Genomic DNA, 17,509 nt, shown 5'->3' on the forward strand with positions numbered 1-17,509 from the left:
CAGCGTGGTCTGAATCCCCCAAAACAGAGCAAATCAAGAGAGAGCATACCTGGATAAACAAACTTCCAGATTAACTGGGGAGAGAGGGAATGAGGGGGGGGGGGAGGAAGTGGTGTCAACAAACTCAGGGACAAGGGAACAACAAGTGGTCCAAGATCGGTGGTGAGGAGGTTGTAGGAGGCCTGGTAGGGCTTGAGCAAGGGTAATGTAACCGAGAGGAAATGCTGAAACCCAAATGAGGGCTGAGCACGATAGTGGGACAAGAGGAAAGTAAAAGGAAATAGAGGAAAGAGGTAGGAGGCAAAGGTCATTTATACAGGTCTAAATACAGGCATGTATATATGTAAATATATTTATGATGATGAGGAAATAGATCTATGTGCATATATTTATAGGTTTAGTATTAAGGTAGCAGATGGACATTGGGCCTCCACTCAAGTACTCCCTCAGTGCAAGAATACTTTGTTTTATTAAACTGGCATTCCATGATGCTCACCTTCCTGATACAATCGCAACCATGCCCATACAGAAGCACACCAGTCTGTGTGATCACAAAGTGTTGAAGGGATCAGGTTTCAGGCACCAAAGAAGGAAAAATCATATCACTGTTTACTCGCCTTCCTGATATGATCGCTGAGGACAAATGGGTGCATAAGCAAGTGTGGCGAAGAAAGCTGATGGTGCCGGGCTATCAAAAGATCTAGTGTCTGGGGTCTTAAAGGCTTGAAGGTAAACAAGCGGCCATCTAGCTCAGAAGCAACAATGCCCACATGGAAGAAGCACACCAGTCTATGTGATCATGAGGTGTCAAAGGGATCAGGTATTAAGCACCAAGGAACAAAAATCACATCATTGTTAATGAGGGGGAGGGTGGAGTGGGCACCCAAAGGCCATTTGTGGGCAACTGGATATCCACTTATAGAAGGATCACGGGGAGGAGACGAGCTGGTCAGGGTGCAATGTAGCAAGGATGAAACATACAACTTTCCTCTAGTTCATAAATGCTTCCTCCCCCCCAACTATCATGATCCCAATTCTACTTTACACATTCAGCTAGACTGGAGGATTCACACTGGTACAGAAGGGAACTGGAAACAAAGGGAATCCAGGACAGATGAACTCCTCAGGACCAGTGGTGAGAGTGGAGATACTGGGAGGGTAGAGCGAAGGTGGGGTAAAAACGGGGAACTGATTACAAGGACCTACATATAACCTCTTCTCTGGAAGTCAGACAATAGAAAAGTGGGAGAAGGGAGACATCGGACAGTGTAAGATATGACAAAATAATAATGACTTATAAATTTCAAGAGTTCATGAGGGAGCAGGGAATGGGGAGGGAGGGGAAAAAATGAGCTGATGCCAGGGGATCAAGTGGAAAGATGATACTTTGAGAATGATGATGGCAACAAATGTGCTTGATGTATGTATGTGATAAGCATTGTACGAACCCCCAGTAAAATGATTTTAAAATAAATAAATAAAATAAAGTGTTTGAAAAACAAAACAAACACAGTAAAAAGAAGTGGTGACACATCCAACCTGGCCCTCAGCCCCTTGACTTTTTTCAGCATTTGTCCACAACCCTAGGGTGCCTCCTTCCCAATGTCCATGCTTGCTCCTCCCCGCAAGGACCTTCTCCCTCTCTTTTTAGAGGGGCTTCCTCGGAAGCTCAGTGAATTAGAAGCTATTTTGAGGGATGAACAAAGCAATGATGCAAAGCAAAGAATATGGGAACAGTTTCCTATTCAACGAAACACTTGCTCTCCAAAAAGTCGTTCTGCGTAGGCTGTAAGGAAGCAGTCTGTTTGCTGATCTTTAAGGTTAAAAGGGAAAACATAAACGATCCTTACTCCAAGGGAAACTGTGAATTCAGAAGGCTCTGCTATGGTGCTGATTGGGTTCTTCACTGTAAGGTGAACTAGGAACTTGTCTCTGCACCACTGCTTATTGTTGCTCCGAGTGTAAAGCCAATGAACTCTTGGGATGCTGCCAGAGAGGCCTGGGAAAACAAGACAGTCCTCAGATTTGTGAATAGCTGTTTGTATCTTGCTGGGAATGCCCCGACCTGAACTGCATGGATAACATTGGCACTACTGCCCGAGCAAGTGCACTGGAGAGAGGAAGGGGCAACGTTTGGAGAGGCTTTCAAAAGTCCGTCTGGGGAGATTTGTGAGTACTTTTTAACCGTGAAAAAAAGGAGAGTCAAACGCGGTCTCTATAACACAGCCACCTGAAGCAAGGACTTAAATGGCAAAGGGAGAAGTTGAAGCCCCAAAGAACACAGCCCTACCTAGTGTTCAAATACTCAGTCACTAACCAAATGCTGCCTCCCCTGGAGCTCTTTTCTGTGCAGGTGACTGGAAGGGGTGACTCTTCCCAATGTCACGCAGGAGGGGAAGGGGCAGCAGGAAACACGAGCGCTGGGCGATGCCTTGTTCATCATCTACTCGGACTGCAGGCTCTTGGGGGACAAGCAATGTGGTGTCTTGTTCACTAGTTTTTTCTTCCCCTAAGTTCCTTTGGCACACATGGAGAGGAAACCTAGCTATCTTTTGAATAAGTAAATGAATGGCTCAATCTTTGCATTTCAAAGGCTAGAGGCCCAAAGATTTGCTGACAGCTGGGCAAAGCCAAGGCAGTAGCCAGGTTTTCTAACTCCCAGTTCAGTCTTTCAGATCACTGGGATTTTTCCAGGGACAACAATTAAACCAAGGCTAAAATGTGGGATGACTGTACAACTTAGAATATATGGCAGTGGATTGTATGATACGTCAATTATATCGGAGTAGAGTTGCTATTAAAAGATAAAAGCTACAATAATAGGAAAAAAATAATCAACGAACACATTAGCTAAATTTAATGAAAACCCCGTTACCAAAGTAGCAAAAATATTATCACATGTCAATGTGAAATATGTGAAATGTTTTAATAGTTCAAAGAAAAATTATCTTTGCACCAAAAACCTCAACATAATATCAAGTCTAAAACTTCAAACTTAAAATTAAGTAAATATTTCCGCCCCCCCCGCCAGGCTCTGCCCGGGCCAGCTGGTTGTAGAGCTTGCCGCACTGCCGCCAGGCCACTGCCTCTTCACCTTGAGTTCTTTTGACTTAAAAAAGATTGGCTGCAAGGTCCTATTAGATATAGGATTTTAATCTCATAGTTCTTTACTGGGGAAAAAATGACCAAGAAATTTAAGGCTGGACTTGAAATAAAAATAGAAGAAAAAAAAGAAATAAAAATAGAATAATCTTCTAATTATAAGTGAAGTCTATAGAAAAGCATGAAGAAAAAAAAGAAAAAAGCACGATAGGAAGTTAATCTACGTTCTATTTTTCCCTCAGAAAATGTCTACCTTTTAAAGCAAGGTATTACCTTGATATTCCCTGAAAACTCTTAAATTATCCTGGCCCACCAAGGCCCCAGGATGACTTTCCTGCTCGGAGCAGCCAACGCACAGAGAAGACCATGGGGCTGGCCCCATCACGAGACACGACGCCCCCTCACTGACCCACAGTGCTAACAGGGGCAGCACTGGAGACACAGAGTGGGTATTGTGCCCGGTCTTGACACTCCCCCCACCCACCGCCCTTCTCCACACACACACCAGAGTGAAACACAAAGGGAGGGTATGCAACAGGGCAGCAAGGGGAGCAAAGCAATGACGTCCCCGCGGAATCCTGAAAATGGACTTCACCAGATCTGATCGGAAAACAATCAGGTCAGCAGACCTGGAACTATTTATAAGCTTCCCCCACTCATGTCTATCCTTATAAGATGGGTAGGGTAACCAATCCTGAGGAGAAAATAATGGTCCCAGGGGGACATGGGAGAGGAGGAGGCGGGAGAACGGGAGCTGGGAGCCAACAAACCCAGGGACAAGGGAACAGTAAGAGACCTAAAATCGATGGCAAGGAGGGCAGAGAATGCCTGATGGGGTTTGATCAAGCACAATGTAGCTGAGAGAAAGTACTGAGAACTGGATGAAGGGTGAACAAGATAGTAAGACAGAAGGAAAGCAAAAAGAAATAGAGGAAAGAACTAGGGGGCAAAAGACATTTATAGAGGTACAAATATAGGCATGCACATATGTAAATATATAAATAGGGATAAAGGTCTATGTACATATATTCAAATATTAAGTATTAAGGTAGCAGATGGACATTGGGTCTCTATTCAAGTACTCCCTCAAAGCAAGGACACTTTGTTCTAATAACCAGGCATTCTGTGATGCCCACCTTTCACGACTGCTGAAGTCAAAATGGTACATAAGCAAATGTGGTGAAGAAGGCTGAGGGTGCCTGACTATTAAAAGATATAATGTCTAAGGGCCTGCAACAGGACAACATGGGGAACAGAGCAATGAAAGTCCTCAGGGAATACCAAAAATAAGACTTTGGAGCCAGGGCTAGGCACCCCATCAGACTAGACTGAAAACATTCCTAAAGGCCAACAAACAGTCCTTCAACTGACTACAAGCTTTTCTTTGTTGTTGTTGTTGTGTCAGGTTTTGGGGTTTTTTTTGGGTCACTGGCTTTTTGTTGTCGTTGTTGCTTGGTTTTGCTCTGTCTTGTTTTTGTGCATATGATTATCTCCACAGGTCTGTCTAAATAAGATAGGCTGGATGAACAATCTGGAGGAGAAAACAACGGGACAGACAGTTCTGGGGGACATGGGAGAGGGGGAGGTAGGGGGAAAGGAAGTAGTTTTAACAAACCCAGGGACAAGTTAACAAGTGATCCAACTCGGTGGTGAAGAGGATGTAGGAGGCCTGGTAGGGCTTGATCAAGGGTAATGTAACCAAATTACTGAACCCAAATGCAGGCTGAGCATGGTAGTGGGACAAGAGGAAAGTAAAAAGAAATAGAGGAAAGAGGTAGGAGGCAAAGGTCATTTATAGAGGTCTAAATAAAGGCATGTACATATGTAAATATATTTATATATGATGGGGAAATAGATCTATGTGCATATATTTACACACTTAGTATTAAGATAGCAGATGGACATTGGGCCTCAACTCAAGTACTTCCTCAATGCAAGAATACTTTGTTCTATTAAACTGGTATTCTATGATGCTCACCTTCTCGACACAGTCGCTGAAGATAAAGCGGGTGCACAAGCAAATATGGTGAAGAAAGTTGATGGAGCCCAGCTATCAGAAGATATAGCGTGTAGGGTCTTAAAGACTTGAAGTTAAACATGCGACCATCTTGTTCAGAAGCAACAAAGTCCACATGGAAGAAGCAAACCAGTCTGTGTGATCATGAGGTATTGAAGGGATCAGTTAACAGGCATCAAAGAACAAAAAAAAATCATATCATTGTGAATGAGGGGGAGTGTGGAGACCCAAAGCCCATCTGTAGGCAACTGGACATCCCCTTACAGAAGGGTCATGGGGAGGAGACGAGTCAGTCAGGGTGCAGTGGAGCAACGATGAAGCATACAACTTTCATCTAGGTCCTAAATGCTTCCTCTCCCCTCACTATCTTGGTCCCACCTTCTACCTTACAAATATGGCTAGACCAGAGGATGTATACTGGTAGGAACTGGAAACACAGGGAATCCAGGACGGATGATCCCTTCAGGACCAGTGGTGAGAGTGGCGATATTAGGAGGGTCAGGAGGAGGTGGGTAGAAAGGGGGAACTGATTACAGTGATCTACATATAACCTCCTCCCTGGGGGATGGACAACAGAAAAGTGGGTGAAGGGAGACATCAGACAGTGTAACATATGACAAAATAATAATTTATAAATTATCAAGGGTTCATGAGCGAGGGGGGAGTGGGGAAGGAGGGGGGAAAATGAGGAGCTGATGCCAGGGGCTTAAGTGGAGAGCAAATGTTTCGAGAATGATGAGGGCAATGAATGTGCAAATGTGCATTACACAATTGATGTATGTATGGATTGTGATAAGAGTCGTATGAGCCCCCAATTAATCATTAAAAAAAAGGATATAGTGTCTGGGTCTTAAAGGCTTGAAGTTAAACAAACAGACATCTATCAGAGAAGCAATAAACCCACAAGGAAGAAACACACCAGTCTGTGCGATCATGAGGTGTCAACAGGATCAGGTACTATAAGACCCCAAACAAACAAATATATTGATGCAAATGATGGGGGTCAAAGAGGTTTTAAATCTTTCCAGAAGCAGAAAGTCTCATCTTTCTCCATCAGAGAGGCTGGTGGAGTTGAACTACTGACCTTGCAGTTAGCAACCCAACTCTTAACCCACTACACCATCAGGGTTCCTTCTTTGGAGCTCCAGACCATAAAATTTAACCTAATTCTTTCTTTTAGAGCACAAAAAGATTTACACTCTAATTCTTTCTTAAGAATTCACACATTTTTCTTGTCCAAATGCTACCACCTTCTTCTTTCATCTGGTTTGGTCCTTTATCAAATTTGAGCAATATCTGCTGCCACCTAGGGGTAAAAAATTGTTTGTTTCCAACATGGTTACTCCTGAGAGTATCCAGAAGCTGATTAACAGTGACTTCTAAGAGAGGGAAATAACGGGCAAGAATGGATGTCATACACCATTTACTATTCTATTTTGGGCATGTTCAAGACTTCCAAATGGTTCCCAAGATAGCTTAATTTTCTTGCTATAAGACAAGTAGGACTTGGGGAGAATCATTGGTATCAATAACATTTTATTTCTAGGAAAACTCCAAGTTAAATGGAAAGAAATGCAGTTTTGCATGGCATAACCTTAGCTGCTACTACTTGCCTTGCCATTTTTACTTTATAAAGACATCTGTATGTATATTTAGATAAACTCTGAAGTCATTTTCAGGGCTTAGCTTCTCAGATTTCACAGGATTTCACTCTTCAAAGTCTATTTGTTTCCCTTTAGTTTTAAATATTCCAAACATAAAGCAGAGTACAGAGCATACAAAATTACCACACTTAGTATCTCATTTGATGTTCAAATAACTGAGAAAGAGAGAAGGGATAGATGATTTACTGTGTCATTAAGTGGCAGGTACGTTAGGGGTCTGTGTCGATCTCACTCCGCAGATGAGGGTCTACTGAGGCACTAAGAGATGAAGTTAGGGGTGCGGGGTCACACAGCCAGAATGTCAGAGTAGGAATTCGCACCTGGGTCTGTCTGATTCTGAAACACCGTGCTCTGGCCAGCACTATCCCTCTGCTTTCAACGTGCAATACCTTCATGAAGCAGGTTGGGCAAGTGGTGCTAGCCCCATCCTACAGGTAAATTAACTGAGGTCCAGGGAGATAAAACGAGCCACTCAAATTCAAATAGACAGCTAATAAGTGGCGGGTACAGGTTATGATCCAAGAGTTCCAAACCATGTTCATTACTTTTCCTAAAAAACTATATAGTTAAAAAATGAGTATTAAAAAAATTCTGGATTTGTTAGGTAGAACTGGGGTCATGATAGTGGGGTGGGAGGAAGCATTAAAGTACTGGAGGAATGTTGTGTTTTGTCAGTGATTACACTGTATCCTGACTCATTCCTTCTTTGTGACCCTTCCGTGAGTATGTCCAATTGCTACTGATGGGCTTTGGGTCCCGACTCTGGCCTCCCTTGTTTACATCAATATGATTGTTTGTTTTGGGTCTTCTGATGCCTAATATCTGATCTACTGACACCTTGTGATCACACAAGCTGGTGTGCTTCTTCCATGTGGGCTTTGCTGACCCCAGTTCTATCTTACAACTCTAGCTAAACCAGAGCATGTACACTGGTATAGTTGTTGACCCCAGTTCTATCTTACAAATCTGACTAGACCAGAGCATGTACAATGGTATAGTTAAGAGCTCTCGACACACCAGGACAGATAACCTCCTCGGGAACAGTAATGGGAGTAGCTATATCATGAGGATAGAGGGAAGATCGGGAGAGAAAGGGGGAACCTATCCCAATGATCGATGTACTGTCCCCCACCCCAAGGGAGATAAACAACAGAAATGTAGGTAAAGGGAGACAGTGGATGGTGTAAGATATGAAAATAATAATAAATTACAACTTATCAGGGGTTCACGAGGGTGTGAGGGAGAAAAAGCAAGAGAAGCTGATATCAAGGGCTCTATTAGAAATAAAATGTTTTCAAAAGGATAATGGCAACATATGTACAAATGTACTTGATACAAGGATTGTTATACATTCGCTTTCCATGTAAGCCCCTGGCATCAATTCCTCATTTTCCCCTCCCTCCCACCCACTCCCACTCCCTCATGAACCCTTGATAACTTGTAAATTATTATTTTGCCCTATCTTGCACCGTCGACGTCTCCCCTCACCTATCTTTCTGTTGTCCACCCCCACAGAGGAGGCCATGTGTAGATACATTTTATTAGATGCTGTTTTTCCAGTAAAAACTTTCCTTACATGTCCAGAGCAATAATAGGTCTATGGAAGTAATTTCATAGACAAATCAATTTCCTATTTCTAGTCTCGATAATCAGTACATAAATAAATGTAATAAAAATTTGTCATTTTTAATAAATCATTTTATTGGGAGATCTTACAGCTCTTATAACAATCCATACATTCCTCCAAAGTGTCAAGCAAAAATGCATATGTTTAAGGGCAGAATTCGATCACTTTTAAAAATAAATTTAAAAAATTAATTGGTTTTCTTCAGAGTTGTGTGTTTACAGAGATTTGTCTTCCATGTGACAGTTTATGCACACTTGTTTCCTAACAGTCACGGCCATTCCCTCACTGCGCAGGGTTCTTCCTTCCCACTCCCTCGCCGGGTTTCCATCCTCCTCCTTTCTTCTTTCCTACCCTCTCCTGCCTCCTGAGCTTCACCCGTCACCTTGGTGTCGACCAGTCTGAGGAGTCCGCCCTGCCCAGGGGGACTGTTATACGCTTGTCTGTTGGGTGCTGCCAGGTGATCCCTGGGAGGGGGTTCTGATGCACGTTTGAAGGTTGTCTAAAGGCCACAGCCTTGCGGGCTTGTAATAATGTAGAATTTTGGTCTGCATGTTTCTCTCATTCCATGCACAACCTTCTGTGGTCCCAATCAGAGTGTTGGGTAGCTTGATCATTTGAAAAATATACACACATTGTGTAACCACCACGCAGAGCCATGTTTCTAGCTATTTTAAATTGTAAGTCTAAGTCTAAGCCGAAAGAATTTCAACAGCCCATGTACAGCAATAAAAGAGATCTTCATGTCATAAATGAAGTATGCTAAAATTGTATCTATTTTGGTGGCCATGTCTGGCCATAAGAGAAGGAGCAGCACAGCCACTGTGGGAGAGCCTTGGGGGCAACACACACATTGTGCTGGGGGCCCGACACCCTCTGGTACCACAAGGAGAACTTTGTTGTGACTGCGACTATTTTCATTGTTCTTAAACAGAGGATGAAAAGACTCCTTCTCAGAAAACAGGCAACATGTTTGCACCAAGGAGGAAACAAGTAATATTTGCAAACAGTTGCTAAAAGTGTGAGTCCCTTTCCACTCTTCCCGTTTTATGTTTCTGTGAGAGCCAGGGGCCAGCCTCCCCCAGCAGAGACCCAAACAGGGGGAGTATGACTGATGCCAGCACTGACTCGAGGGTGACCATTTAATAAAAGGGGTCAGAACACCAGGCCCTCCTGGAATGGCTGCCTGGCTCATTCATTCATTCAACAGGTAGTTACGGACGGCTTACTACATGCTGGCGGTGTCCTCACGGCCTGTCCCCCCGGAAGAGAAAGCCTCTGTGCTGTGTGGCAGAGGCTCCGCTGACCCTTTGCCACCCATCCTCCTGCAGCCCCAGTGAACGGAATCTGAGCAAGACCCATGCAAATAGGCAAGGAATGGAGGTAACATCTGGGGGTTGCCTGACATTGAATTTTACAGGGAGTAAAGGGATCTAACAGGAGACAGATGAGGAAGTTGCTTCTATAAATATCACAAGCTTGGGAAACCCATGGGGCAGTTCCACTTTGTCCTACAAAGTTGGAATCGGGTCGGCGGCAGTGGGTTTTGTTTGGACATAAAAATCTACACGTGTGGCTTTTATCTTCCACCAGTGAGTGGTCCAGGCGAGGCCCAGCTGGGAGGCAAACAAACCTCAAAGCCGTTGCCGCTGTGTGACTGACTCAGAGTGACCCACGTGGGTCAGAGTCGAACCGTGCTTCCCCGGGTTTTCTTTATTCGCTTACAATGGGGTTTGGAAGAAAGTTCCCAGAGCAAATCGGGTTTCCATTCAACCATTTATACACATTCCGTTTCGTACCAGAAATTGCGATTCCCTCAATATAACAGCAGAGCTCCTGCTTCCGCCCTGGGTTCCCCATCTCCGTTTGTCCTTCACTTCTGCCCACGCCTGCCTTTTGAGTTTATACTGCCCTCTTAGCCGGGCCTGGCTGATTCCATAGCGTTTTCAATGGAGGATTTCCTAGGTGTAGGTCACTGGGCCTTTCTTTTGACATCCCGCTGGGCACAAACCATCAACCTCTGGTTAACAGTCAGGGCTTAGCCCCTCTCCCCCTCAGGACTATACAGCAGCGGTGGCTGAGCTGATTCTGATTCGTGGAGACTTCAAGCAGACCTGCACTCCACAGGAATTTCAATGGCGGTGCCCTTTCTTTGCTTTTGGGGGTGACTTTTCAACCCTTAGGAGAACAGCTTGGGGGATCTATTGCCTAAAGGTCCCTGCCATTGGAACAGATGGAGCACAGGTCTAGTCTAGAACGGGAGGGGTTGTCATGAGTGGGAGGGCCTCGACAGCTACTGTGTTGTTTGTGTGTTCTCTGGGGCTGCCTCCAGATGGATTCTAACGGCCAATCTTTCCATCAGCAGTCGGCTGCTGAGCTGTCTGGGGTACCTACAGATCCCGCAGGGGGCAGAAGCAACCCTAAGGTGGCAGCCCTCGAAATACTTACAGGCTTTTGGAGTCGTCCAGCAATATATAAGTTATTCCAGGTGAGGAGATCTTCAATCAGAACGTTAGTGCTAATAACCCCGTATTTGATAAGCTAGAAAAGAATCCGGAGAGAAAAAGAGCAAAATATGATGTTGTCACTTAGGCTTTTTATAAAACATTAAGAAAACAAATCAAATTTCTAATCAGAGTGGTACCTTGATTGCCAAGCTACTTAAAACATATACCTTACAGAAAACAGGCTTTAAACTGGTCCAGTCCTGGTTTATGCAGAAAAAGCTGAGCCCCTGTTTGTAAAATGTGTGTGTACTGGACAAACATTCTGTCAAAGAGGAAGAAAGACAGGTGGGACCTTGGGGTAGGAGACTCAGAGAGGTGCAGCGAGTGGGAGACTGGAGCACTGTAGAGAGCACCGTCCGCTCCCAGGGGCGCAGTTGGCCACAACTCTGAGTTGGGCACTGCTGATTCCCACTCTGCTGAGCAAGACACTGAACTGCTCCACACCAGGCACCCAGCCCTTGTTTTCTAAACGTTTCCAGCACGGCATCAACCCACAATTGTTCCCATTCTGGTTATCGTTCCACTACACCCACAACTATCCTAAACTCAGGTTTATTCTAGTGTAGCTTCGTTGGCCAGGACTAAACCGAGACGAACTGGGATGAAAACAACAATAACAAAAGCAGGCCCCCACTACAGACAGACTGAGGAGCAATGATGGAGTTCAGTCTCTTCACTTGACAAATAAGAACCTCACGGACCAGGGACAACAAATGACAGGCTCAAGGTGACAAGGTCACCAGCAGAGTCAAGCTTAGGTCTCAGCAGTTCAGTCCGTGCCTCCAATGCTCGTTTTACCAACAAGCACGAGAAACGCTCACGAATGAAAAGTTTTCGCTGACAGCCTTTACACTCTTTCCCCAACGAGTACTTCAAACACGTTTATAATTAGAAAGTAACATCCCCAAAGAAAACCTCCTTATCAATGCTAAACACATTGAATCATAGTCCAACTCATCTCAGCAGTCCACTGACAAACACTGGATGGAATTATTTCAGGTCGCAGAATCCCATTTGCACCAGGACATGTCTTCAGACCCACAATGCTGTGCTCCAACATCCAATCCCCTCCTCGGGATATAAACGCTAAAAAGCAGCTGAAGATTTCAATTAAAAAGTACAGCCCCACTGGTATATAATTATGTCCAAACATTGGGTCACTGGAGCTTGCCATACTGTTTGAAAACTACTAATTAGCGATAGCTCAGCATAATATTAATTATGGAGAAAGAACAAACCTACGTGCTTTGACTACAGAGCATCTGGCAGGCTGGGTAGAAAAGCTACCTTCTTCATTCCACTCTAGTACTTCACACCCCCTCTCGCCGTAGCCACGTAACGCCTGGGAGGCTATGGAGACATCAGTGGCCTGTAAGTCAGGGGGCGTGATGGTTAATTTTATGTGCCAACTTGGCTAAATTATGATCTCCCGTGGCTTGGCCAAAGCCTTGTCTAGGTGCTGTTCCATAACGTAACCCAATGACACTTAATGTCAACTTCTCCCACAATGCAGTCAGTCAGTTGAAAGGGGATTTCCTTTCGGCAGCGGTTCTCAACATGTGGGGTCACCTGATTCATTACAGTAGCAAACTGCTAAGCTCATCGATGCCTTCAACATCCTCAAGACAGTACTTGAACTTCCTGACCTTCAAAGTGTGGCCCTTCAACCAGTAGCCTCACCACCTGCGGGTGTGTAACAAGTGCAGATTCTCAGGTATCATCCCAGACTGAGTCAGAACGTGCACTTTAAGAAGACCCCTAGGTGATGTGCACACATGCTCCCAGCCATCAAGAGAGTTAGCATAGCACAGCAGGTGAAACTCGTATGCCATCCCTAGCCAAGTCCACCTCTAGCAGGCATCTGCTTAAGCAGGCAGCCCTCAGAAGGCTGGGGCCCTCCATCTAAGAGCAGTTGGCAGTGGTCCTGCTGCCAGAGCTCGTGCCTGCTGGGATCTGCGTATCCTCCCAGTTCTCCAATGTCCCCACTGCTATATGCCACCCACCAGTGAACACCAAGCAGCCCTAGCATTTGGCACCGCAGTCCGCTGACCACCTCATTGCTTAACTTCTTCCTGGGAGGGTCTGCTCCTCCTTATGGCTATGCTGAATCTTCATCGTGACCCTCAACAAGCCTGCTGAGCCTGTCCGCTGGCCAACCAGGGAATGCTCAAAGGGTGATCCCAGAGCAGCCTCTCTTGCCCTCTCCAGGCCTGCAGACACGGCCTGGCCATCTGAGCTTCAAACACGCACTCCAGGTGCCTGCGATGCGCACGAAAATTTGACAACCACTTGGCCAAAGGAAAAAATCTTTTCAAAATGCAGCCACAGGCAAGGGAGGTTACGGCTCTGTGCCTGGGCTCAGACATCCAGCAGGACTTTGGATGTTCCCTGCAGGCAAGAACATACATGGAGCTTTCCAAAAATGTGTGGAAAATTGGAATAAAAAGGTAATGGAATGTCTCCAACCTTCTTAAATCCTCTTGTGCATATTTAGCTAGGACACTAGTAACAAAAGGGCCCCTACAGAGCCCTAGCCGGGTCAACAAAGGTGCACAGTTACTTACCCTGCCGTCACACTTTATCAACGGATTGTAGTACACTCCAGCGCCATAGTTATTCTGAACGGTGGTGATCATCCTGGGCCCCAAAACTTTTAGGAAAGAATAGTGGCTCCAGTTTTTCTCCAGATTCCTGGAATGCCATCTCAGAGGGTCATCCACTGTGAACACGAGGTCCAGCATGGGGTTCTGTGTGGTGAAGAGGGGAAAACGGGCTCAGTATCGAGTCCTAGAGAGACACGGAGATCGAGGGGAACCCTCCATCTGACCGAGCCAGGTCTGCACCACAACCTGACAGTCAGACTTGGAATTCTCCTGAGGCTTTAGCAAGTCTTTGGAAACAAACTGCGCTGTTTCCACCCTATAAACAATAACAGTATACGTCATTTAGCATGTACTTTGCTGTATCAGGCATTCTTTGTAATAAACACGCATGTATTACAAATGATGTGTGTGTGTATCTGCAGGTGTTGTTAGGTGCCACAGAGTTGGCTTCGACCCATAGCCACGCTATGCACAACTGAACAAAACACTGCATGGCCCTGTGCCATCCTCACAATTGTTCTTATGTTTGAGCCAATTGATGCAGCCACTGTGCCAATCCATTTCATCGTGCCCTTCCTCACCACCCCTCCACTTTATCAAACATGAATGATGTTCTTCTCCAGGGACTGGTCTCTCCTGAGAAAATGTCCCAAGTATGTAAGACAAAGTCTTGTCATTGCTGCCTCTAAGGAGCATTCTGCCATGCTTACACACACACACACACACACACACACACACACACACACACACACACACACTCTCAAACAGGCACTATTATGACGCCCATTTTAGAAGGACAAAAACCAACATAAAGAACGAGCTCTTTGCCCAAGGTCACATAGCTGTGATTAGGCAATCCAAGTAGTATGAAGGGCTTGAAAAGAGTTCATGCAAAAAATGCAAAATCTTTTCATCTCATTTTTCCACAAAATCTTAAGCCCTCTCATGTTCCAAATTCTGTGTGCACAGCTGCCATGCTAGTCTTTCAGTTAAATGTTCTCCACGTTCCTCCCAGACACAAGTAACACCACAGAAAACCCTATGAAGGGAAACGACTTATTTTAACTCATACCAATTCACTAACCACTCATTGAACACCTACGATTTGCTCAACCTTACTGCCATAGTACTGATTCTGACTCATACGGACCTTACAGGGCAGAGTAGATATGCCCCTGTGGATTTCTGAGGCTGCAAATCATTCCAGGCGCAGAAAATCTTTTCTCCCAAGGAGCAGGTTTGAACTGTGCACCCTGTCGTTAGAAGTCCAACGTGTAACCCACTAGAGTTCCTTTACCATGAGGCAGCCCCTCTGAGATGTGCTGGGCTAGAGGTACAAAGCTGACTATTGGGGTGGGAGTAGGGGGAGGCACAACTCAACTGCAAGTTATCTTACGAGAGAATGTAAGATGTAATCTATCATCACTCAGAAAGGGGCTGGTCAGGATCATAGTTTTTCTAGACATTCTAAACCCGAGTTTGGAAGAATACACAAGAAACGGATGACTACCTAGTATTCAGTGGATGTGCTGGGGGAACCAAAGGGAGGGGTGGGGAGTCCAGGTAGGGGAACTGCTCCAGTGGATATCAGAACACCCCCAGACAAGTTCAGGGCGCTGTGCTTCACTTGCTATGGTGTGGAATACAGGCAGGGAGTGGAAAGGGCGGAGGGAGGCTGTTTTCCAGGTGAAGAGTGTTCCTGTAGAAGACCTGAATGGAGGAAGGAGAGATCAATGGCAGGGGAACCAGACAAGGGGCTATTGCTGAGTAAGGGGATACTAATTGAGGGACTGGGAGAAGGGCCCGTCTTGAGATTTAAGTGAGGTGCTTCCAAGATGTGCTAACTTGAATTTGGGATGAAGGTGAGAGAAAGGTTTGGAATGTTTTTCGGAGTGGTTCATGGAAACTGAAGAGGTGGATCTAGAAAGAACCAGGAGGCTACAGCCTGTTGTGTGTCCCACCATGTAATCCACAGACGTCTGGTGATACTTAGGATGATTTTGGAGGTGGTTCACGAATAAATATACATGCATTCTATTATGTTAATGTTTTACACCAATAAGTAGTACATTCAACATATTTCTCATGTATTATTGCCAATTTAATGAAAAAAATATGAACGAGCATTGGTGGGAAACAGGAAGTGCAAGAAACAGCATAGTTCGCTTCACTAGGAAAGGAGCAGGTGAACACTCATAGGAAGGGAGGCCAGCTAAAGATTTCAAATCTGCAGGACCTTTTACAATCTGCATGCTGAATTTTGCAAAAACGCATGTCTTCATACTTAGTCGTCGTGTTGGCCCTCAGTGGACTCTTAATGATGAACAATTCTGTACCTACTCCACAAGAGCGCTGGTGGTGCAGTGGTTAAAACACTTGGCCACTAACTGAACCGTCCTTCATTCAAACCCCATGAATCACAGGGAAGAGAATGACATGACAGTCGGCTTCCATAAAGATTCACAGCCCCAGGGAACCGATTACAAGGATCTACATGTGACCTCCTCCTGGGGGTAGGACAACAGAAAAGGGGGTGAAGGGAGATGCCGGACAGGGAAAGATATGACAAAATAATAATTTATAAATTATCAAGGGCTCATGAGGGAGGGGTGAGCGGGGAGGGAGGGGAAAAAAGAGGACTTGATGCAAAGTGGAAAGCAAATGCTTTGAAACTGATGAGGGCAAAGAATGTACAGATGTGTTTTATACAATTGATGTATGTATGGATTGTGATAAGAGTTGTATGAGTTCCTAATAAAATGTTTAAAAAAAGAAAGAAAATGATGGCGGCATATGTGCAAAGGTGCTCGACACACTGGATGAATGTATGGATTGTGATAAGATATAAGAGCTCCTAATAAAAGTATTTTTAAAAAAAGATTCACAGCCCTGAACACCCTACACACCGGCCCACGGTTCTATACGGCAGCTCGAAGTTGATCATAGGCTCTACCTCAGTGGGCTTGGTTTGGGATAAATCGCTACCTCGTGCTGTCAATTTACCTTCCGTGTACCTGCGCCAAGCCCTGCAACCTGTTAGCTTCCTGCGTTCCAGCATTTTCTCATAACAGCTACAAAGTGGCTTTCAAATTTGGCCGCGCATTAAAATCACCTCGAAAGTTTTGAAAATTCCTGAAGCCCCCGGCCAATAAGCCAGGGTCTCTGGCGCAGTTCAACCACGATTGAGCGGCACGCGAATGGAAACGAGCAAATTACTCCTTCCATTTCTTCCTTCCATCTTGCTTTTGCTGCCGCCTAAATGCAAGCTGAGGCTGCGACCCACCCCGGTCGCTCTGCGGGAGAAAGATGCAGCTGTCTGCTCCCACCAAGACGGAAAGGCTGAGAGACCCCAAAGGGGCAGCTCGACTCTGACCTACAGGTCACCAGGACTCGAAGTCCATTCAACGGGCAGGGCGCTTGAGTGACACCTCTTGCTCTAGAACCGAAGTGTATGTACCCTTACTTGCCCTCCAGAACCCTGCTCACGCCGCCGATACACTCGTCCTCGTCCCTTTTTGCACGGTCTGGTCCGTGTTGGCCGTGGGGCGCGCAGAGCTGGCGCGAAGGCCACGCGGACCCGTGACAGGAGGCCGAGGCAGCGGGGTCAGGGTCCGGCCTCACCTTCTCGTTGGCACTGGGGCCCGCCTGGCGGTAGATCGCGGAGCCATAGGCAAAGGCCAGGCTCAGCTCCTCGGGGAAGTGAGACAGGATCTGGCGGATGACCACCCCCGAACTCTGCACCGGCCGCAGCACCATGGGGCCGAGGTTCGGACCCGGCGCCCTCGGCGGGGCGGGGACTGGGCAAACGGAGGCCGGGGCTGCAGGTGGGGAACTGGAAGTCGTGAGCCAGCCCGGAAGGGAAGGTACGGGCGAGGGGAGGAGGAGAAGTCGTGGCACGCGCGTGGGAGACGCAAGGCTGGGGAAAACCAACAAAACTTGCAGGCTCTCGGGCCCGCGGCCGGGCCGACCCAGCACCTTCCCGTGACTCCTTC

General features: G+C 45.9%; 1 protein-coding gene across 1 annotated transcript in view; it reads right to left on the reverse strand.

Moving 5' to 3' along the window:
- TAMM41 (TAM41 mitochondrial translocator assembly and maintenance homolog) overlaps positions 1 to 17,509 on the reverse strand; it is a 60,322-nt gene extending 42,813 nt beyond the window's left edge. Inside the window, exons 1-3 of the mRNA XM_075550036.1 lie at positions 17,139 to 17,509; positions 13,479 to 13,661; positions 10,856 to 10,948 (exon numbers count right to left, since the gene is read on the reverse strand). Coding sequence (XP_075406151.1) covers positions 10,856 to 10,948; positions 13,479 to 13,661; positions 17,139 to 17,273 — 411 coding nt within the window. The 5' untranslated portion in view covers positions 17,274 to 17,509. The remainder of the gene's footprint in view (positions 1 to 10,855; positions 10,949 to 13,478; positions 13,662 to 17,138) is intronic.

The sequence above is a fragment of the Tenrec ecaudatus genome, chromosome 5 (genome assembly GCF_050624435.1).
Source record: "Tenrec ecaudatus isolate mTenEca1 chromosome 5, mTenEca1.hap1, whole genome shotgun sequence".
Taxonomy (NCBI): domain Eukaryota; kingdom Metazoa; phylum Chordata; class Mammalia; order Afrosoricida; family Tenrecidae; genus Tenrec; species Tenrec ecaudatus.